Source organism: Ictidomys tridecemlineatus, chromosome 8 (assembly GCF_052094955.1).
Source record: "Ictidomys tridecemlineatus isolate mIctTri1 chromosome 8, mIctTri1.hap1, whole genome shotgun sequence".
Taxonomy (NCBI): Eukaryota; Metazoa; Chordata; class Mammalia; order Rodentia; family Sciuridae; genus Ictidomys; species Ictidomys tridecemlineatus.
Window position 1 is genome coordinate 148,826,822 of NC_135484.1, and position 22,089 is coordinate 148,848,910.

Consider the following 22,089-nt stretch of genomic DNA (forward strand, 5'->3'; position numbering starts at 1 on the left):
GAGCTGAGGGATGGAGGAGCTGGGGGGTGGAGGAGCTGGGGGGTGGAGGAGCTGGGGGGTGGAGGAGCTGGGGGGTGGAGGAGCTGAGGGGTGGAGGAGCTGGGGGGTGGAGGAGCTGGGGGGTGGAGGAGCTGGGGGTGGAGGAGCTGAGGGGTGGAGGAGCTGAGGGGTGGAGGAGCTGGGGGTGGAGGAGCTGGGGGGTGGAGGAGCTGAGGGGTGGAGGAGCTGAGGGGTGGAGGAGCTGGGGTAGAGGAGCTGAGGGGTGGAGGAGCTGGGGGGTGGAGGAGCTGGGGGGTGGAGGAGCTGGGGGGTGGAGGAGCTGGGGGGTAGAGGAGCTGAGGGTGACTTCCCTTAGGTGAAGCAAGGGCAGTGAGCATGCCCCTCCTCTGTGTGCTGCCATGGCTGGGCCCTTCCTTCAGTATGACAGGGCAGGTGGCTGGCTTCCTCGGGGTGTGGCCTCCTTCTGTCAGGGCTCCTTCCCCTCACATGGCTCCCTCCAGGGTCAAGGAAAACCAAGGGAGTGTGTGCAGTTGCCCCTGGATTTTTGAACCCTGCTCCATTTATCTCTTAGGGACTTGAAGTAAAAGTCACCATACTGTTATTCCTTACTACCAGTTTTTCTGGAACTTTCTTCAAGTCAGACTCGTGCTGTACTGATTAAAAGGAAAGGTGAATATTCCTAGACAGATTTGGTCTTCACTGGTTGTTGAATGTTTTAGTAAAGTTTGTTGAATGTGCACCACCACGACATGGCATGTTTGTGTTTCATACATGCCGTATAAGTAGATATAGGTGTACACTTATATTAAAGTGATTATGTGCTCTAATGACAGCTGTGTGCAGACTGCTTCTCATGTGGAAGACACTGTACCAAGACCCTCACAAAACCTGTGGGTGAGGAAACTCATAAGAGGCATATAACCTTCAGAGACTGACACAAAGTGTGTCATGAGACAAAGCAACAGTGAGATTCTTCATAGATTTCGTTAGATAGATAGATTCTCAATTTCTCAATTAATTGATTATTAATACATAATAATTTATATATATATATAATTAATTGAGAAATTTAGAATGAAACTCCATTCATGTGTTCCCTCCTGAGGAGTGAATGAATGAGAAGGTCGGAGTCCCCCCCACGCTCCTCCGAGTGGCATGCTTCAAACAGTGGGACTCCAGACACGCTGGTGGGACTTGGAATGTTCCAAGGAAAACAAAATGAAGTGTGCCTAGAGACACGTCATTATTGGCAGGAGCTTTAATAACAGACATTTCCTTTGGTGATTCTCTTCAGATTAATGACCCAGGTGTGTAATTAAATGTTCATTAGCTCAACTATCAGCATCTTCTCCCTTACCACCCCTTCATGCCAGCGGGAGAACGAACACTGGGCTGGATGAGGTGGCGCACACCTGTAATTTCAGCAACTAGGGAAACTGAGGCAGGACGATCACAAGTTTGAAGCTAGCCTCACCAGCTTAGCAAGACCCTAAGCAACTTAGCCAGACCCTGTCTCAAAATAAAAAGGGCTGGGGATGTAGCTCAGTGGTAGAGAACCCCTAGGTTCAATCCCCAGTACCAAAAAAGAAAAAAATCTATGATGAAAATTACCAAAAGGAAATATAATTACCTTCATCTCTCTGTGAGTTTCACGCTCCTAACAGCTCTCTTAATCCTGTATGTTAACCCTGCCATAAAAGGTAAGCACTTTGCTCGCACTCAGTTCAGTAAAGTAAGAGATAAAAAATCCCGGTTGTGCCCCTCCTCACGTGGGATGCCAAGAGTATCAGATCCAGGTCATGTAAGTGAATGTCCCCCTAGACATACAGGGTGTGACCTGCTGGTGAAGAAGTGCTTTTCTTTCATACCGACCTCCTTATCAGTCATGATAACTCAAGTTCTCCAATCAGTTACACTTTTAACCAAATAATTCAACTGAATTGTTAGAAATCAACCAAGTGACTTTTTCCCCTCAAGTACCGTTCTCACTTCTGAGAACACGTTGTTCTTAATTCTGCACCAGAAGCCACACTGGAAGAAGTGGCCTCCCCCCGCAGTCTCCTCCGTTAGGGAAGACAGAGACTGACTGCCAGAGGACACGTGGCCCCTGTTGGCCCTGTTGGGTCAGGTCCCCTGTCTGGTGTTTCCGTTCAGGTGTGGAGCTCAGGACTGGGGCCGTGTGTCCGCCTCCCTCAGGAGAGTCCTGGGCCACCTTCCCCACTGGTTCTTTTGTGGCTAGAGGGAGAGTCGCTCTGGGTCCTGTGGCTGCTGGTCACTGGATAACCACATGGCCCTCTACTTTACATTTATTGGAGATCCTAACTCCGCTCCCTTCCACTCTCTTTTGTAACAAAGTGACTTACGGCACGTGGATTGGGTGAAGTCCTACCTGAACATCTGGAGTGAGCTTCAAGCCTACATCAAGGAGCACCACACCACGGGCCTCACCTGGAGCACCACAGTGAGTACCGGGCCCCTCCCGCCCCGGTGACAAGGCATGAAACTATTTATAGAAACATGGCCCCGATGGCCCACTCACCCAGTACGACCCTCAACTTTGTCCCAAGGAAAGAGAATAAGATGTGCATAAGAAACCATGTGGGGACAGATGGTGGCAGCATAGGAAAATCCAGGAATATGTGACTACGGACAGAAAATGGGACGTCGTCTATGGTGACACTCAACAGCCACTAAAGTTAACACGTGGTGATTACACGGAAGGCACTTTGCCATTAATGTCAGGTGGCAAAGTCAAGCACAGACCTGTGTGAGAACCAAGATGGCGAGTGTTAAGAAACTGATGAGAAGAGAAGGGAACAGGGAGCTTTGAATATGGGTATAATTTTAAAGAGGTAAACTGATCAGTAGAATGATCTTTCAAACATTCTTGATTTCTCTTTTGACGTGTTTAAGTGTCTTGAACAATGTTTCTGCGTCGCTGGGTGATCCTGGTCCTCCAAGGGTGCCTACCAGGAGGATGCAATCCCAGGCAGGGTCTGCCCCACTCTCATGTCCACAGGGGGCCTGGACCTGGCCTCTGCCTCTTGTGGGGCTTTGCATCTCCTGTCACGCTGGCCTTACCGAGCACTCCAGCGACCCGTAGCTACTGGTAGTATCTGTGCACACGCCCCACTTAGTTTGGACCAAATGAAATTGTTCCTTGACCTTAATTGCAATGTCCTGAGCATATGTCCTGCTGAATGACCTGAGTTCCCCAGGGGAAGCACCGCTGCCCCTCGTCCATGGTGTAGCCCAAACGTGGCCACCTCCTTAAGAAAGTTCATGGACTTTCATCAGAAAGTCATCTGATGGGTGGCTCTTTCTCTGTCTTGAGTATGCCTTAGTCAGAGCTCTTAGCACATAGAATTATAATTCTGTGTGCTTTCGGGACTCTCTTACTTGCCTGGAAAACTCATCCGTATCCCAGCCCCTCACATAGTACCTGGCATGCAGTAAGTGCTTAACTAATGATTTGAATGACATCACGAGTTAGGGGTATCTTAGAATCTCCCTTGCCCTTTGGAGTCTCTGCGTTTGCTTCCCAATGGAATCTCCCTTCCAGTAGTGGATGATCTTGCCAGAGTAATTGTTGAGGAAATGAAGCAGCCGTGGTGAAGCCATTCAGAGGTGAAATCTCCCTCTCCTGAAGCTGTGCCCCAGCACCTACCTTTCCATTCTGTGGCTGCTGTCAGTACAGTAGCCCTCATGCGAGGGCAGTTTGTGATTTTCCAGGGGAGTCTAGCATTGCTACATTTGTCCCCAGCAGGTAGGCACCGATGACATGGCCTCCTCGCGATGAAGTCTCTTTTTATTTTTCCTCCATACTGTTGAAATGCACCATGCAAAACTAACTAAGCTGGCCAGTTGTTTTTATTCTGCCCACAACACTATGACCTTTGAGAAGAGAGTTCATAAACATCTGGAGGGTTTTAATAAGAAAGGATGCATGCGTGTGAGGATGGGTGTTCACATCGACTAGTGGGGATGACTTTTCATCCCACTCAAATGAGATAATGTTAGTTAGATCAATATGTCATGAAGGGACATCGTCATATCTTTGCCATGGAAACAGCCCATCATTAGAAAATAGTAAACTGAAAAATCAAGAGACCTGGGATCTGTTATGATTTGATGGTAGATAAATGGAAGAGAAATGAGAATCCATTTATGGAATATAATGTCAGTAAATGCTCGTCTATTACTTCTCTAATGGTACCCATGGAAAATGAATAGAAAATTATTTTTAAATGGTTTGAATACCTTTAATGCTGTGTACAAAGTTGAGTAATTATGTTTATGAATATAAAGGAAGAGCATTGATTATTAATTGTAGCACAAAGTAAATGTAGCTTTTTCCTTTGTTCTAGAGTGAATACTAGAACAGTTTAATGAATTAACTAGTGAATAGTAGAATATGTTTGTAAGAAATAATGCCTCGAAGCAGTAACTCTCAAACTTTTTAAGACAAATTATAGAAAGAAATACATTTTACACACCTCCCCACATGCATAATACTAAAACAAGTTTCACAAAACAATCTTCTTTCTTACAATGCATTCAGGTATTTTCTTTTTATGTTTATGTCTTTTTAAATAAAATTGTGGTTAAGACTCACTAAGTCAATTTCATGACCTACCAAGGGGTCACATGTATATTTTAAACACAATGAAAAAGTGTTGTAAAACATACATGTCGTATTTATGCAAAATGCAGGTGATCCATAGAGCACACATTGTGGATTACCATAACAATGAAAGCTATTGTTTATTAAGCATATAATATGTTGTGGAAAAATTCTATTTCGAAAAATAGAAGTGAAGCGTCTACTCCACTTCTTCCCCCCATCCTACCCCCAAACCTGGGTGCTGGAGGTTGAGCCCAGGGCCTCAGGGTGTGGTCAGCGGGCACTCTTACCCCCAGCCCCACCATCAGCCCTACTTCACTTTTGCAAAGAAGAGCTAATGATAAAGTGTTGGTTCAATGTTTAAAGTAAGAAATGATTACAATGAATAACGTTGGTTCAGAAATAACAGCATGCTGGGTACAGAGTTGCAAGCCTGTAATCCCAGCAACTCAAGTGGCTGAGGCAGGAGGGTCTTAAGTCTAAGGCCAGCCTCAGCAACTTAGCAAGACCCTAAGCCACTTAGTGAGACCCTGTCTCAAAATAAAAAATAAAAACAGCTGGGGATATGGCTCAGTGATTAAGTGTCCCTGGGGTACAATCCCTGGTACCATGTGTACAAAATCTTTTGACCTGCTTTAAGACCTGAACAGAAACATATTTCCTGATATTGCTGTGTTCTTCTAAGGTTTGGAGAGAAGCTACTAAAAAGTGTATCATAAAAATCATACTTTTGATTTTTAAAATTCTATTTCTATTTCAAATTACTAAAATCAATTTAAAGACTCTAAGCATAAAACAAACTAATCTCTTCTCCCCTACCATGTACCATCAGCAAACCAGCACAGGAATGATAACACAAAGCCTGAGCCGCAGCTTTCCTGCAAAGAGGAAAAAGCCGTTTGAACAGTCTGGTCAACTGGGCTTGGGGAGAAAAAATAAACTAGATTCTTTTATTTATTCGTCTGCTGATCATGACTATGTAAAAACTCTGTGTTTAGAAAATGATACGGATGAGGAAAGAAGGTAGAAAGACGTAGTGTTCCCAGACACGGCGGGACTTGGAGGGCTGTAGAAACAGGTTTGGCCTCTCGTGGATGCAGCCCTTGCCACACTCCTGCACGTACCACAGAGAACCTTCCATGACTTAACATCTCAAGAATGTTGAGCCATTGCTTTCTTCTGTTTTCAAGTTGGAGTTTGAGATCCATACTCAGTGCAGTTTTCGTGACCGCCAGCTTGCTGCGTGAGGGTCTCCCAGGGAGCCTGGCTCTGAGCCCCCTCGCCTGGCCTGGGTGGGCCTCTGGGACGGAGCTTGCCTCTTCCGCCTCCTACCCTTTGCCTTCAGGCTGCAGCTGTGCCAGGCAACGGCTGCTCCTGTCACTTGTCACAGTGAAATGTGAAGCTGGGGGACAGCGATTGGGGAGGCCGTGTGGGTGCACAAGTGTGCTGGGGTTGGGTGGAGGTGTTGGGGACGGGAGCAGCTGTGCGGTAATCCTTCTGGAATTTCTGAACGCATCTGCGGTGGTAAATGGAATCTACTCATTTCTGTGGGCTTTTCTTCAACCTGAGGCCAACTGTGAACCGGAAGGACCCTCCACCCGAAATGACCCCAGCTCTTCATTCTTTCCCTTTCAGACCAACAGAAGCCATTTCTTTAGTGCCAAAGTTCAAATACATTTTATTGAAGAGATCAATCTTTGGGCAGAAACCCAGTAGAGAGGCTGGAATTTATCACCCAAATTGGGTCAGATTTGTAATACTCATTGGCAGTCCTTTCAAGTCAGATGACTAACGATGAAAGATGAAGGCCTAGTCTTCACAATTACCAAAACAATTGATTTTTTTTTTTGATGAATTGTCTGGTTGGTATTCAAACCGGTCTGTTCTTCGTGAATTGAACCAGAAATGGAACATGAAAAGAATTCCACAGATAGGATAATTGTGATCATTTTATTAATTTTTCTGGTGTTAAACTTGTCGACGTACGTCTGTCTTTTCATGTATGTCTGAATTACTTTAACTTGAGGAACAATTAGGGTGTAATTATCCGTAGAATAGAATAAAACTATACATAGATGAATGCATGCAAAGTCTTATATAGTGATATAGTGCTTAGGGTTAGAAATGTGAGTTTTAAAAAAATGTTAATTTTTATGTATGCTAATTGTTGTCTGCCCTGACTTAACATCCAGGCAAATGCAAATTATTAGGCTGCTTAAAATAATAGTCAAAATAATAATAATAATAATAATAATAATAATAATAATAAATTTCCCAAAGCAAGACACGAGATCATTTCTTTTCTTCCAGGTATTCTTTCAGCTTATTTCTCAACGTAAAGGCTAAATGTCCATTAACAAAGCAAAAGATAAACAGTTTGCTTTTGATCAAATTAAAACTCAGCCAGAGGGTATCCTGACTTCTTATAAATAATGTAGACTCGGTAGCGTGTCATGAAATATGTATATCTGGTAAGTTTTCAAGTTGCCTGGTCTCTCTGGCTCCCTCTTGCCCTTTATATCGGAGTTTTCATTTGGCCCTTATGCTAAACCCCTGCCTTGGGTTTGTTAACCAGTGTGAATGGGCAAAGCCCCCGTGGGATGTCCTTTGTCTGGTTCACAAAGTCCACCACTGTCCTCTTCTGATCTGCCCGCAGAGTGGCTCTCACCATTGTCCTTGACCACAGCTGTGTTAAATGTACTTTCCACCCCTTTATGGAGCTTTGGGTAACCAATTACAAACCGTTCCCTGACTTACAATGGCCTGACTTACGATTTTTTAACCCTATCGTGGTGCAAAGGCAGAAGGCATGGTAGAAACCACACTTGGCATTTTGCACATGGATCTTTCCCGGGTAGCAGGGAGCTCTAGGACCCTCCCTTGAGATGCCAGGAAGCAGCAGCCACATAGCTCCCAGTCAGCCCCACAGTCACGAGGGGAAAGGACCAAAGCTCTGCAGTGCACCACGTTGCTAAGCAACAGAGTCCCCAAAGTACACAGATAATAGCATGAGGCTGGAAAGGGTCTTGAGTTCTGCCTGAAAGAGACCACCTAGCTAAGCCAGCCATGCTGAAACTCCTGCTGTGCACTGAGCGTGGGCAGGGTGCTGAGGATACAAAGATGGTACGTGACACCCAGGATGCAATTCTCGACCCCGTCTCTTGTGTTCTAGCTGCAGAAGACAGGAACAGTGCAGCAGGAAGGAAGGGGGTCTGCAGTGTTAGAGACAAGCACAGTGCTGGCGTGTTCTAGATACTCCCACGCTCCACCAGGGTGGTTCTTGGCCAATCGCAGTCTGGGCGCTTGTTAGACACGCAGAATCTCAGCCCCACGGCAGGCCTCCTGCATCGGACCCTGCCAGTTTACAAGGTGCCCGGGAGGTTTTTACATAGAGTACAGCTTGAAAGGTACAGCCCTTGTATATTTCAGTTGAGCCAAAGGAGCTGTTACGGGGAGATTATTCCTTTTTAGTAATTTATTTAGCAATTCATTTACATAATAACCATTAGTTGGCTCCCTACCAGGTACAAAGCACATGTCGGGCCTTATTTTACAATTTCTGCTATTAATCAGCAGCATTTTTCTGTTGCAGTACATGTGTTAGTCATCTTCGTGTCACTGTGACCAAAATACCTGGCCAGAGCCACTTAAAGAGGAGGGAACGTTTATTTTGGCTCACAGTTTCAGAGGTCAAGCCCGCAGCTGGCCGACTCCATTGCCCAGGCCCGAGGTGAGGCAGAACATCAGAGCCGCAGCGTGTGTCCGAGGAAAGCAGCTCAGGGACCAAATGTATACCCCAAAGGCATGTCCCCGTGACCTACCTCTTCCGGCCATGCCCTACCCATAACCGATATCTGTGGATTAATCCACCAATCGGGTTACACCTCTCATCATCTAATTATTTCACCTCTGAAAAGTCTTGTAGTACGTAAATAAATATCAACAACACAAAGTTATGCTGGAAAACGAACTTTACTCATTAGACTCCTGGGAGGCAGGAAGGGCCACGAAGAAATAGGCCCTTGGTTTGGGTATTGAAGGTGGTGCTTGGGGGGCAGCTGAGACTCCATCCAGAGGCAGAGGTGGAGGGGCAGGTCTAGGACCCACTCGGGGAGCCCCGGATTCACACGCTGGGAATCATCTGCCTGGAGATGACAGGTAACTAGAGGAGAAGGCAGAAAAAGAGATGAAGGGAGAGAATAAAACCCTGGGCACCGTCATGTAGAGGTGGGGGCGACCCTGTCAAGGAGACAAGGGAGAGAGAGGGAAGGGAGAACTGGAAGAATCAGTGGCCTCAAAGCTGAAGGAAAGGTGGTGTGGCCACTGATGTGCACCTGGTGGCCTGGGAAGGACAAGATTCTAAAGGGCTGTCATCGTCCTCGACTGTCTTGTTAGCAGTGACCTCAGAGAGGGCCTGTGGAGAGTTCGAGGTAGATCCGGCTGTAGAATTCAGGAGTACCGAGTTTTCACGTAATGATCTCTTGATTATTTACAGGCCAATGGTCTAATTTGAGGGATGATTATTTATAGCTCCAATTTTTGCTCCAAAGCTTTGGAATCATTTGTGGATTTTTATTTTGATCTGTGCTATACCTTCAGTAGCGTAGGTCAAAAACAGTCAAATAACTAGAATTTCATAAACGATCCTTTAGGGTTAGCAGGACTATAAACTCTAAATGTTTTACATTTAGAACTATTTCTATTATCACATAAATAACTTTGAGTTTAGTGATTGTTGATAAGAATGTGTAAGTATTTTTAGAGTATTTAAGCCTCTCTCTCTCTCTCCATAAATCAAAACAGGAGAAGCTTTTAAAACTGCCTAATCTAACAGTTGAGGTTATTTTATTGACTAGTTTTTTGTTGTTGTTTTATAACTATGAACTCATACTCTCTAGACATAAGGGCTAGGAAGTTAATACACATTTCTAATTTATTTAAATCATTACCCTGAGAATATTTTAATAAGATGTGTTTATAATGTTGAAGTCCACAGAGTAGCTGAGGATGTCCTCTTGCCCATTGTCTCCTTTACCTACTCCTAGGATTATCAGGAGGTTGTGGTGTAAATAGACAGGGAGTGATGCTCCCCACCTCAGAGCAGAAGATGTGTTTTGATCCAGTTCTGTTGCTATAATTAAACACCTGAGGCTAGAGGCTTTATAAAGCAAAGAAGTTTATTGGTCTCACACTTCTGAAGGCCAAAAAGTCCAAAATCCAGCAGCCCCCTCTGTTTGAACTCTGGTGAGGGCCTCCTTGGTTGCATTACAGCATGGCAGATGTCATCATGAAGAGAGTGCCTACAAGAGGGCGATTACATGGTGTAACAGGAAGTCAGAGGATTCAGGGATCCGGCTCACTCTTTGTGCCACACCTATACTTGTGGAAACCCACTCACCCCAAAAGGTTACGTTAATTAATCCCTCCTAGTGTCCCCTGTAACCTCACTGCCTCTCTCTAAACCCCTCCCCTCGACATGGCCACACTGGGGCCAGGCGTCCCGTACATGTACCCCTAGAAGACACACTCAGCCATGTCCACCCTGGAGCTAGTGCACCTGGCTCTGGGCATCTGGGTTTTCCCTCATCACAGATGCACCAGGCCTCTGGTCCATCCCTTGGCTTTTGCTCCCCAGATCCCCCACCGCTGAAGACTGGCCCTCCCGGGACGCTGCCAGGGCTACGAGACTTTGTGCATCTCACCCCCCACCCCTAGGGAGAAAGGGCCCTGGCAGAGAAAGCTGTAGCCCACCCTCGTCACTGGGGGGTGGGAGATTCTCATCCTCCCTCAACAACAAGTTTTATCTTTTTAAATGGCCCCAATCCATCAAGGACTCCTTTAGAGAGGAACGGATTCAAACAATACCCTTTTCAGCCCAAAGGGGCAGAGCGGGGGTGCACTGGTGACGTCTGGTGTGCACGTTTCCGTACAGGCCTGGAGGCCATCCTCACCTTGTCGCCAAGGGACAGTGGTTTCCCTGAATGTCTGCAGCATCGGTGGTCTTCCGAAGGACAGCGCTGAGTGCTCTGAGATTGCATGGGATCCTTAACAGGACGGCGCTCACGTCCCCTGCTCCTGGCATCCCTTCCTCTGGCTTCCTGGTGTGGGATCTTACCACCCTGCCAGCTCTGTTTAAATCAGCCTTCTTTCTAGAAGCTTCTCTGAGCCGTGCTCATCACCATGCCTGCCCCAAGCCGGAGTTACCCGTGCTCACCTCCAAAGCTCCAGAGCACTTCTTAGAGTTTGTACTTCCCTGAGCACTTTCTCCCTTGTAAAGCAGTAATTTATTCACATCAGTCAATATTTAGGAGGCAATTCTGTGTTTCGGGCATTGTGCCCATCACTGGTGGCATTAAGGTGTGTAACAAAGCCGGGTCTGGTGGCGCACACCTGTAATCCCAGCAGATTACAGGCAAGAGGATCAAAAGTTTAAAGCCAGCCTCAGCAACTTATGAGAGACTATCTCTAAATAAAATATAAAAAGGGCTGGGGATGTGGCTCCGTCGTTGAGCATCCCTGAGTTCAATCCCTGGCACCAAAAAAAGAGTAACAAGAGATACTGGCTCCAAAGATGACCAAACCTGAATTCACAGCCAGACAGATGATGAGGATATAATGAGAAGTGTCCCGAGAGAGTCCTGATGGGCCCTGTCTAGAGAAAGAGGGAATTCCTCTTGGAAGAGCTTTGTAAAACCTATAAAAAGAAGAAGCATTTGAGTTGAGCTTGAAGGGTACCAGAGAGTTGTCCAGATAGTAAATTGGGGAAGAGCTTTCCAAACCAAGTCAGGTCTTAGTGAAGACTCAAAAACCAAGAGCCAAGCGTCTGGGACCACAGAACTCTCTCCGTTGAGGCCATGAGCTCAGTTGAACCTGAGATCTGCAGCAGTGACTGCCCCAGGGCCTTAGAAACCGATGACGTCCACACACGTTTGATGGATCAAAAGCACTCATCTGTGATCACATTGCTTGGCAATGAAATCTGCAAAATGTTGACTCCATGTCCATTGTTGAAGAACCAGGTAAAAACCAGGCCTTTACTTACTCAGTGATGGCAGTGGCATGGACGGGGCATCCTCTTGCAGGTCAAGGACACCTCCCCTGTTCCTTCCCCTGGCCACCGCTGCCTCCCATCTTGGGAGGACTGACAAAAGAAGCAGAAGCTGGTATTAGATTAAGCAAAAAGGATTTCTTAAGAAAATACAGGAAGGAAAGACAGACTGCCTTCTAAAGGTAAAATAAAACCTTCATAAGACAGAGCACAGAGGCAAGCCCTGGCCACAGTTCATTGAGTCTACCTTTGATGTCAGTGGAACTAATCGCAGTCCCTTGCCTAGGTCTAAGCACCATCTGACCTTTTCCTGTGAACTTTGGAACCGACGTTGAGTCAACAGTCCCTCTAACTTAGTGTGCCTCACTGATAAAGCTCAGGAACTTGGTTCTTCTTGGTTATTTTCATTTAAAAGAATTTTTTTCTTGGGTAAATAAAATCCATTCAGATACATTATGTAATACAAAACCTAATATAAATAGTCTTTCCAACAGCAACTATTTTTCCTTTGCCTTCACCCCGACCATTTACCAACCATGGATAATTTGAAAAAAGTACAACAGTTTCTTTATGACCCTAAAATCCAAAGAAAAACAAAAACTTGAACTCAGGGTATTCAGACTTAAGCTCTCCTATCCAAATGAAGTAGTTGTCCAGCTAATTCAAGCCACATGCCACTCTCAGTCTTTATATAACTGTTGGCTCTCTGAAGTTGGTCTCTTTGATGGGGAAACTCTGCTATCTTTAACTCTGCAAAGTTTTCCCATGGAAAATTTAATTTTATCTCTTTTTTTTTTCATGAGAAATTGTATTTTCAAGTTGCCATTGCTGACAGAAAAGAGGAAAAGACAATCTAGAAATTCCAGATTTGGTCCAGATATCAGCCGCAAAGCAAGGCCAAACTAATCATTAAGGCTGCTTACCAAGACGATGTTCACGGAACATCTGGATCACTTGAGCTAATGACACTGTGTCCCGTGTATTCTTCTGGCCTCTGTTTCGAGGGCTTGGTCCGCTTATATGGAAAATTTCTACTTTGGGGTTGGGGTTGGGGCTCAGCGGTAGAGCATGCGTCTCGCTTGTGTGAGGCACTGGGTTCGACCCTCAGCACCACTTAAAGATAAATGAATAAAATAAAGAAATTGTGTCCAACTACAACTAAAAAAAATGTAAGTTTCTACTTTGGGCATGTCAAACAGAAGTCACCACCTACATTTTTGGAAAGGACACATCTGTATAGATCAACTGGCCCACAAGCAGAGAATCACTAAGTCAGTGGCTGAGACACTAAGGTGGGCTGTTTGTCTCTCCCAGGCTGTCACTTCTCTGGAGTGAGTTTATTTCTTCTTTCTTTTCATCTTCTCATCTACCGTCAAACCTGGTCCTTCCACCTCATCAAAGGAGCCACATTCAGAGAGCACAGGAAGGTGGGAGGGACGGGGAAGAGGGAAACGTTCAGAAATCATCTCTGAAACCCTGAGATTTGGGTTTTTAATGACCTTTGCTTTTCCGTCTGGGGGAAGGGCATCTGGAGCTTTGCCTGGGAAGCAAACTGAAGGTAACAGGCCCACGTGACCTTAGTCGTTGTGGGGCCAGCTTTTTACGTTGATTACCTATAAAATGCTATTGGCGTTTCTATGGGAACCTGCTATTCCACCGTGTTCCCTTTCCATAGATGAAGTGGGAAATGGTCCCCAAGTTAACATTCTTAAAATTATTAATAAACATACTGTTGAAGCATAGCACAGGACTTCATTATGGCATTATTGGCAGTCCTGTTTTCTTGGAAATGTTCCCAGGAATTTTGTTTCCATTGGCAGAAGAGAAGAAGTCTCAAAATTCTAAAAAGTGATGCAAATAAGAAGAATAGAGACTTAAAGTCCTCCATTCACTTTGGCGGACAGTTGTTCAGGATGATCATCTGTCAGTTTCTGCACAGTCGTCTCTCTTGATTACGGTGATCTTGCCAGGAAAGCGTGATATAGATATGAATGTAAAATCTGCAGGTTCTTATAGAGGTTGACACCCTTGGAAATGTGTCCGTTGGGCTGGCAGAAAATAGAAAAAAAGTAGTTTTGATATCTAAAACATGAAACCCAAATTGTGAATCTGTGAACTTTGATTTATTTATTTATTTACTTATTTTGCTGTGAGGCTTCTGGTTTGTGTGTTTAAAGTCGTTGCCAGTGTTTCTGAAACTGATGGTTCTTTCTGTGCATCACTTGCTCCTATTGGAGTCTGAGAGGTTCACACCCTGTTGGTTTCTGTGTTACATTGTTCCAGGTCATTTGGGATTCTTTGCCTTTGAAAAAATTAATTAACGGCATTTTGTTAAAACATTATCGTAGGGCTGGGGTTGTGATTCAGTGGCAGAGCGCATGCCTTGCATGTGTGAGGTGCTGGGTTTGATTCTCAGCACCGCATATAAATAAAATAAAAGTCCATGGACAACTAAAAAAAAAAAAAGTTATTGTAAAACACAGTGAGCTCCTGTGGTTAGAGTGTGAAGATGTAAGTGTATTTGTGGTTGTAAGGGCCTTGTGACTTTTAAACTTTTTATGATTGGGCACAGGTCACTTGTCACTGTCACCTGGAGATCATTAATGGTAAAGAGGTGACTGTTGAGCCCAGATGGTTCAGCAGTGGATAAGGAGAGAATCTGACCCAGAAACTGGAGGGACCTGAGTGTGTGTCCCAGAGGGACAGGTGACGGGGTGGGAGGGACCCACAGACACCACTGCATGTCAGCTGTTTGACTTCTGTGGCTTTATCTACGATTTTCACAAATACTTAAGGACAGGTGCCTCAAAATATCATCATCACTGGGCTAGTTTCATAGAAAAGATCCTAGCAAAGGCTCGTGGGCAACATAGTCCACCCGTTTCATGAAATTATTCCATGATACTTTTATTTTATTGGTTTTGCTTTTTAAAAATTTGTAAAAATACCAATCAAGACATTGATGGCCTGGCCAATTCTTTTTTTTGTAGAGGCGGGGCGGGGGCAGGGGGGGGGGCGGCACTACTGGGGATTGAACTCAGGGGCACTCAACCACTGAGCCACATCCCAGCCCTATTTTGTATTTTATTTAGAGTCAGAGTCTTACTGAGTTGCTTAGTGCCTCACCTTTGCTGAGGCTGGCTTTGAACTTGAGATTCTCTTGCCTCAGCCTCCTGAGCTACTGCGACCACAGGCGTGCACCACTACACCTGGCCTGGCCTACTCTTAAAGTCAGTGGTGAATGTCATTTATATATATATATGTTTCTTCCCTGCTTAAGTCCCCTCGGTCTCTTCTTGCAGGATAAAGAACTCTACAAAGCCCTCCGAGGTACAGTTTAGGCCTGTACCACAGCAGCCCCTCCTCTGGCCTCGGACCCCCTGAAAAGTGCCCTTTTGGTCTTACTTTCCATGAACTCAACAGAAGGGATAGTTGGAGCAATTTTTATAGCTTGATTAAATCCAAATGTGGACTGCACCTGAATTAACTGGATAATTAAGACAAGTGTTTATGCTGGGGAGAAGGGAATAAAAGTGGATTGTTAATTATATATACAATTACCACCAGCAAAGCAATATGGAGACTCCATTTACGAAGCAGAAGCAATTTTTCCTTCATAATAAAATCTAAATTCTAAAGTAATAAAATGATTAGTAATTATTTCGAGAAGTAGCTTGTAATGAAAACAAATTACAGTGCGCGTCAGTGTACAACTGTATTATATATAGTATATGTCACCAAAAATTATCAACTTTCCATGTGTGCTGCTTACAATGGCTTCATTATTTTACAGTTCATATATTTAAAAACAGAAGAAGCAGCTGTTCCCAGGACAATGAAATTAATTTAGAGAAGGGGATTTGCAGTACATTAACTTTTAAAAAAGTCTTTGTACCAGGAAAAAAAAAAAGTATATAATCAAACATCTGCTCTCAAAATTAGTCTTAATAGACCTTAAAAGCAGCATTTTTACGTTTTGTGCTGTGTTCTTGCAACATAAGTGAACTTTTGCACTGTGAATATGGCCATTTAAAATCCTAAGTGTGCTGCTTTTCTTTTTCCTTTTTTCTTTTTAACTTGTAAGCCATTGTTACATGACTTTAATAGAATGTCTTTTTCAATTGTCCCCAATCTATGTCTCTAAGACACTTAAAAGACTCATTTTATCAACATTATAAAGAAGTTTTTTTTTAAAAAAAAAAGCATTTGTGTGCGGGTCATTGCTGCTTCAGCAGAGTTAAGTCTCTCTCCCTGAGTTCCTACAGCAGGATACTCCATTCAGCTCTCAGCCTGGCTTTGCCAGCTCTGTGACCTTGACCTTGTGCAAGTCACATGACATCATTATCCTAGGTTTCAAGCACTAAAATGTAAGCTTTTATACTGCGGCGATAAAATGAAAGTGATTGTTAGAGTAAGACATATTGTAGAAAAAAGAATTAAGGAAAGCCTTCTTTGAGAAGGACAAGAAATATTCAAATAATTTGCAATTAAACAAGTTGTCTCATTAAAAACCCTTGTTTATTCTACATGTGCAGATCTGACCTGTAGCCTCCATTCAGAGAAACGAAAGCAAGCGAATTGGTGCAACCACTCTGGAAAGCAGTATGGAGATTCCTCAAAAAACTAAGAATGGAATCACCATATGACCCAGCTGTCCCAATACTGTGCTAAGGATTTAAAAATCAGCCTACTATAGTTATGTGCCACATCAGTGTTTATAGCAGCTCAATCCACAATAACCAAGCTATGGAACCAATGTAGGTGCCCTTCAACAGATAGATGGGTAAAGAAAATGTGGCATATATACTCAATGGAATATTATTCATCTATAAAAAAAAAAAGAATGTCTTTATGACATTTGCCAATGGATGGATCTGGAGACTATTGTGCTAAATGAAATAAGCCAATCCGCAAAAACCAAGGGTCAAATGTTTTCAGTAGTAGGTAGAAGCTAACCCACAATAAGGGAGCTGGAGGGATTAGAAGTTCAGTAGCTTAAACAAAGGGTAATGAAGGGAAGGAAAAGAAAAGACAGTGGAATGAATCTGACATAATTTTCCTACGTACATTTATGAAAATACCACGGTGAATCCCACCATCGTGTACATCCACAAGAATAGGGTCCTAATTAGAATAAGATATAACCCATGCTTGTATAATTATATCAAGATAGATTCTACTGTCATGTATAACTAAAAAGAACCAATCACAATTTTAAAAATAAGAAGACTTTTTTTTTTTAAAAGAAATGAACGCAGTTTCTCAGGACCTCCATGGTGCCCAGCAGGGAAGGAACCCTGTCAAGGGTCATCCTCTCAGGCCCCTGGGGCAGGTGCTATTGGCTCATTCCTAAGGTTTGCCCACCAGGGATTATCCTCCTGTACCTCTAGGTGGTCCTAACTCCAATTCAAAGATACAAACTCCGCCCTCTCTCCTTGAGTTCCATTCTCTTTGGCCCAATGTGAACAAGAAGCTGTGGATCCCTTAGTGGAGACTGATCCTCCAGGCCCTGACCTGAGGCACTCATCCCCATCCAGTCTAGACAACCAGGTATGTCACCGCTAAGGATGGTGCCCTTCAATTTCCAGTCCCCAGGAGGAGAGCAAGACCCCATGCTGGAGCAATGTGAGCACCAGTTAGCCAGCCAGGACTTGGGCATGAGGACCCCACTACTGGAACCAGTGGATATTTAGGAATCATAAATTAAGGCGAGAACCAGGGCACCAAGTCACAGCAAGACCAACATCAAGCCTGACTTATGTCCACCCAAGGGATCTTATGGCCTTATATGTTGGAGTCTGGTTCCAGAGTCAGCTGTAGGAGCTGATCAGCTGCTAAGATGTTAGAGCAATAGAGTAAGGGTGGATATAAAAACTAAGCTGAACTTCACATGCCACCTCCAGCACCCCAATCCTCTAATCAGAAGCTCAAATGCAACTCTACATACATGTCAAGGCAATGCATACCTCTGGTGTTTCATTGGACTAGTGACTTTTTAAAAATTTGTTTTAGTTGTAGATGGACACAATACCTTTATTTTATTTATTTGTGTAGATGTGGTGCTGAGGATCAAACCCAGTGCCTCATACTTGAGACGTAAGGGCTCTGCCACTGAGCCACAATCCCAGCCCATTGACTAGTGACTTTTTCAAAATCTAAATACAACATAAAGGATTTCTCAGAAGGCTTTGGAATCAAGCAGATACACTCATGAATTATGTCTCTGCCATGAGCTGGTGGCTTTATTATGGAATTTCAACAACCTCTCTGATTCTCTGCTTTATGTTTGAAGGATTTCAATAGTCCTGGTAAGAATGTTGTGATTAAGGTTAATCTCAGCACATAGGACAGAGCGGTAGTCCTGAAGATGCGCCTTGGAATCACTGAGGGAGCTTCAGAGGACAGGTGCTACCCAACCCCATCCCCCAGAGAGTGTCTGTGCACAGTGGCCTGGGCTTGGAGGATGTCAAAAGATCCCAGATGCTTCTAATGTTCAGACAAGCTTCAGAACCCCTGGCATAAAGACTGTTATTACTAAGCATTAAATATTCACTAAATAAATGAAAATGATCGGTGCTTAGTACATACTAGACTTCCCATAATTCTCAGGCCATCCCTTCCTGGACCATTGATTGCCCCTTTTTCTCATTAGGATGCCTTGAGATTCAGTGTCAGGCTGGGATTCCCGTTGGTGTGGCTGCTACTGGTGGCCGGGATTCCTGAGAGCATGTGATGCGGCGTTCCAACAGGTCCCAGGGTCCCGCTTTCTTTTGACTTTTGTTTTCCACATCTGTCACAGTAAATCATCTGTCTGCTGTCCTGGGTCAATCACATAAAAGCAACAAAATTCCAAAAAGCTGACTACGTGGCTTATCAGTTTCCAAGTCTTTTACTGGCTTGTGGAGAGAAGTTCATTCTGAGAGCCAAAGAACCATCTAAATCATTCTAAAATTTAGGAGCCAGTATCATGTCCCCTGTCCACAAAATAGGAGATCAGTAAAGCTGCAGAGTTGCAGGGGGGTGGTGTGGGGATCTGTTCCCTCCACGGCTATATGAATTATTACAGGCTTATGAGCAGAAGTGGTTTCTCGTGTCTGTAACTGAGGACTGGAATGTCATTTGATGCATAAAGCTTGCATTATATGCTGTTTGTGATTCAAAGCAGATTCTCAAATTGCACCCCAGTGACATGATAGAAAATTGTGTAGATGCTGGGGAAAAATTGGTTGGTCTCAAGAACTTGAAATCATTTTCTACTTGACCCCAGAATCCTGATGGAGTCAGGCTGCTTCCCTAGAAACAAAAACTTATTACCGATGACACCTTCAAGAGACGAGACTTCCGGCCTGCTGGGTTTTAAAAACACCCTTTCTGAATAAGAGATGAATCTTTTCAGAGTAATTCTACATTGAACAGAGATTTTATAAGCACTATGAAAAGAGCTTGTTTTCGAAAACTATTATAGGCAAAGACTAACTAATTTTGGCACCTGGTAATACTGAGCTGTTTGTGAAAGAAGGGATGTTCTGTGTTCGTTAATGTTTATTAACCCCTATGTAATATTTCACCTATTATATTTTGTATTAAAAGTCTATGAATCTAGGCCAGACTTCCATCATTCCCAATATTTTAAGATTCCTGATTTTTTTAAAATTTCTTTCTCACCTTTATTTTATGTATTTATTTTTTTTATGTGATGCTGAGGATCAAACCCAGTGCCTCACACATGCTAGGCAAGTGCTCTCCCGCTGGGCCACAGCCTCAGCCCAAGTATCCTGACTTCTTAAAGTTGAATTGGCTTATGATTTCTTATCATAGATAAAACAGTTCTACTTCAGGGTTTAAAAGTAAAATATGTGTGTGTGTGTGTGTGTGTGTGTATATACATATATAAATATCCTTTATTATATATGTTTTATTATTTATATGTATTTTATATAGTTTTATTGGTTCTTTTTATACAAGACAATATGATTCCTTTTGACATAATTATAAAAGCGTGGAATATAATTTATTCTAATTCAGTCTCCAGTAGTTCCCTCTTCCCTTCCCTCCTCCCCCCCTGCTCCCTTTCCTCTGTCTACTGATCTTTGTTATTATATTTTTTTTCAAAATCAGTGTCTGTGGATGTGTACAGTGGTGATATTCACTGTGGTATATCTGTACCTAGGAAAGTTTGGTCAGATTCCTTCCACTTTCTTTCTCTATCCGGTCCCTCTTCCCTTCCTTTCATTCCCCTTTGTCCACTCCCCTGATCTTTCTTCTGTTCTTCTTTTTTTTTAAATCCCCCTACCTCTTATTTCGGATCAGCTTCTGCACATCAGAGACAACACTCAGCCTTTGGTTTTCTGGGGTGTCTTTGGATGTCTGGGTTACCTTTTCTATCATCCTCGACTGCCATTTGCCCTCGTTGGACCTCCATATTGGAAACCAAGGTTGCACTTCACATAGCAAAGAAGATGAAAATGAGCCCAGCCCTTTCTCGGGAAGGCTCTGGTTTCCGTTGGTCTCTGATTGGTCTGTGATTGGTCTGCCTGCCAAGAGCCCTTTGCTAGTCTTCAGGTCATTACCTGAGACGATCTGCAGATCTGACAGGTCACATATGGTCTTTGGGGGTCAATTTGAAGCATGTATATGTGGAAAAAGATTTCCAAAGATTTTCAGTATTTCTCTCTTGAGCTGCTCAAAAAAGGTTAAAAAAACAGCCAGGGGCAGTGGTGCATGTCTGTAATCCCAGTGGCTCAGAAAGCTGAGGCAGAAGGAGCGAAAGTTCAAAGCCAACCTCAGCAATTTGGTGAGGTCCTAAGCAACTTGGTGAGACTCTGTCTCAAAACAAAAAAGTAAAAAGGGCTGGGGATGTGCCTCCGGGGATAACCGCCCCTGAGTTCCATCCCTAATACTGGGGGGAAGAAAAGTTCAAAAACATTAGGAACCCTGGGTTATTTTTCACCTTCCCCCCTTCTCGTCCTCTCTGTCCTGGGTGGCTGCAGTTTCCAGTGTCCCTGTAAAGCTAATTTTATCAGCTGGACCACTTTTCCCCTTAGGACTCTGAATTGGCCAAGGTCCAGTTCTTTTCCTATCCTGAGCGTTGGACGTGAACTTGTGAATGTGGCCTTGTTGGCCTGAGTTGGCAGTGGGCTCCTGGACATGCAGATTCTACTGACCGTCAGGTCCCCAGGCAGGCCCTGCCTCCATCCAGGATCCTGAACAGACCCACGCAGCACCCTTACGCCTGGGGGGCCCCTGGGGGTCCTCAGCCCCACTCCCTCTCCGGCAGCAGGCTCTGGGGAACTCTGGCCACACCCCAGCAGGCCCCAGGCCCAGGGCAGCCCCCTCCTCTGCCTTCCGCAGGGTCCCGTAGCGACCACGGCGTCGGCGTTTTCTGTCCTCTCTTCTGGGCCTGGCCTCCCGCCACCTCCTCCTCCACCGCCTCCCCCAGGACCACCTCCACTTTTTGAGAACGAAGGCAGAAGAGAGGAGTCCTCTCCTTCTCGTTCGGCTTTGTTTGCCCAGCTTAACCAGGGAGAAGCCATCACCAAAGGTGAGCACATGAGACCCCAAAGTGTGCTGCTTTCCCTTTTGCCTCCAGGAACACCATCCTGGGTCAGTCCGCTTTTTGTCACTGTGACCCAAATGCCTGACTAGAACAACTTAGAACTAAGTTAATTTCAACTCAGAGTTTCACAGGTTCAGTTCATTTGTTGGACACCTCTATTCCTTGGGCCAAGATGAGGCAGAACTTTGCATCAGAAGGGCAACGCTCACCTCCAGGCAGTCAGTGAGCACAGAGGCAGAGAGGGAGAGGAAGGGACAAGGTCAGCGTAGTCCAAGGCCAGGCCCCGGGCGCCCTACCTCCCCCACCTATGCCCCATTTGCCTACAGTTTCCACGCAGTAGACTACCGAGCTCTCAGTAGATTAATCCAGCAAATGGATTAATCAGCTGATGAGGTAGAGCCCCAGTGATTACCTAAAAGTCCCACCTCCAAAACTTGCTGCATTTGGAGTGGGATCTCATCAATGGAGAGTATATTTATATTCATGTTCATGCACACATTCATTCACACATTCATGCACACATTCGCAGTCATATTCATGCACATGTATGTGTGGACATTCACATTCTTATTCATGTACTTTTTAAGGTACATGTACATATGCATATTCATATACATATGCATATTTATGCACATATACATATTCATACACATATTCAATTCATGCACATGTAAATGAACACATTCTTATTCATGCTCATATACACTTTCATATTCATGTGCATGTATTCATACTCATGCACACATTCATATTCTCATATGTAATCATACACATGTTCATAATTATGTACATGACACCTTCATATTCAGATTTATGTACATGTTCTTATTGGTGCTCATATCCATATATATTTGCATATTC

The 22,089-nt window shown here is 44.3% G+C and overlaps 1 protein-coding gene and 1 long non-coding RNA gene across 2 annotated transcripts in view; one reads left to right on the plus strand and one right to left on the minus strand.

Annotated features, from left to right (window-relative positions):
* The window catches only part of Cap2 (cyclase associated actin cytoskeleton regulatory protein 2), a 127,818-nt gene that overhangs the window by 92,789 nt on the left and 12,940 nt on the right, over positions 1-22,089 (plus strand). Inside the window, exons 7-8 of the mRNA XM_078020577.1 lie at positions 2,356-2,461; positions 21,024-21,213. Of these exons, the coding sequence (XP_077876703.1) occupies positions 2,356-2,461; positions 21,024-21,213 (296 nt within the window). The remainder of the gene's footprint in view (positions 1-2,355; positions 2,462-21,023; positions 21,214-22,089) is intronic.
* LOC144366379 (uncharacterized) lies at positions 9,693-12,386 on the minus strand. Its single transcript, XR_013425467.1, has 3 exons — positions 11,667-12,386; positions 11,206-11,318; positions 9,693-9,924 (listed from the first exon to the last, which is right to left on the minus strand). It is a non-coding gene; the product is annotated as an uncharacterized LOC144366379 (long non-coding RNA).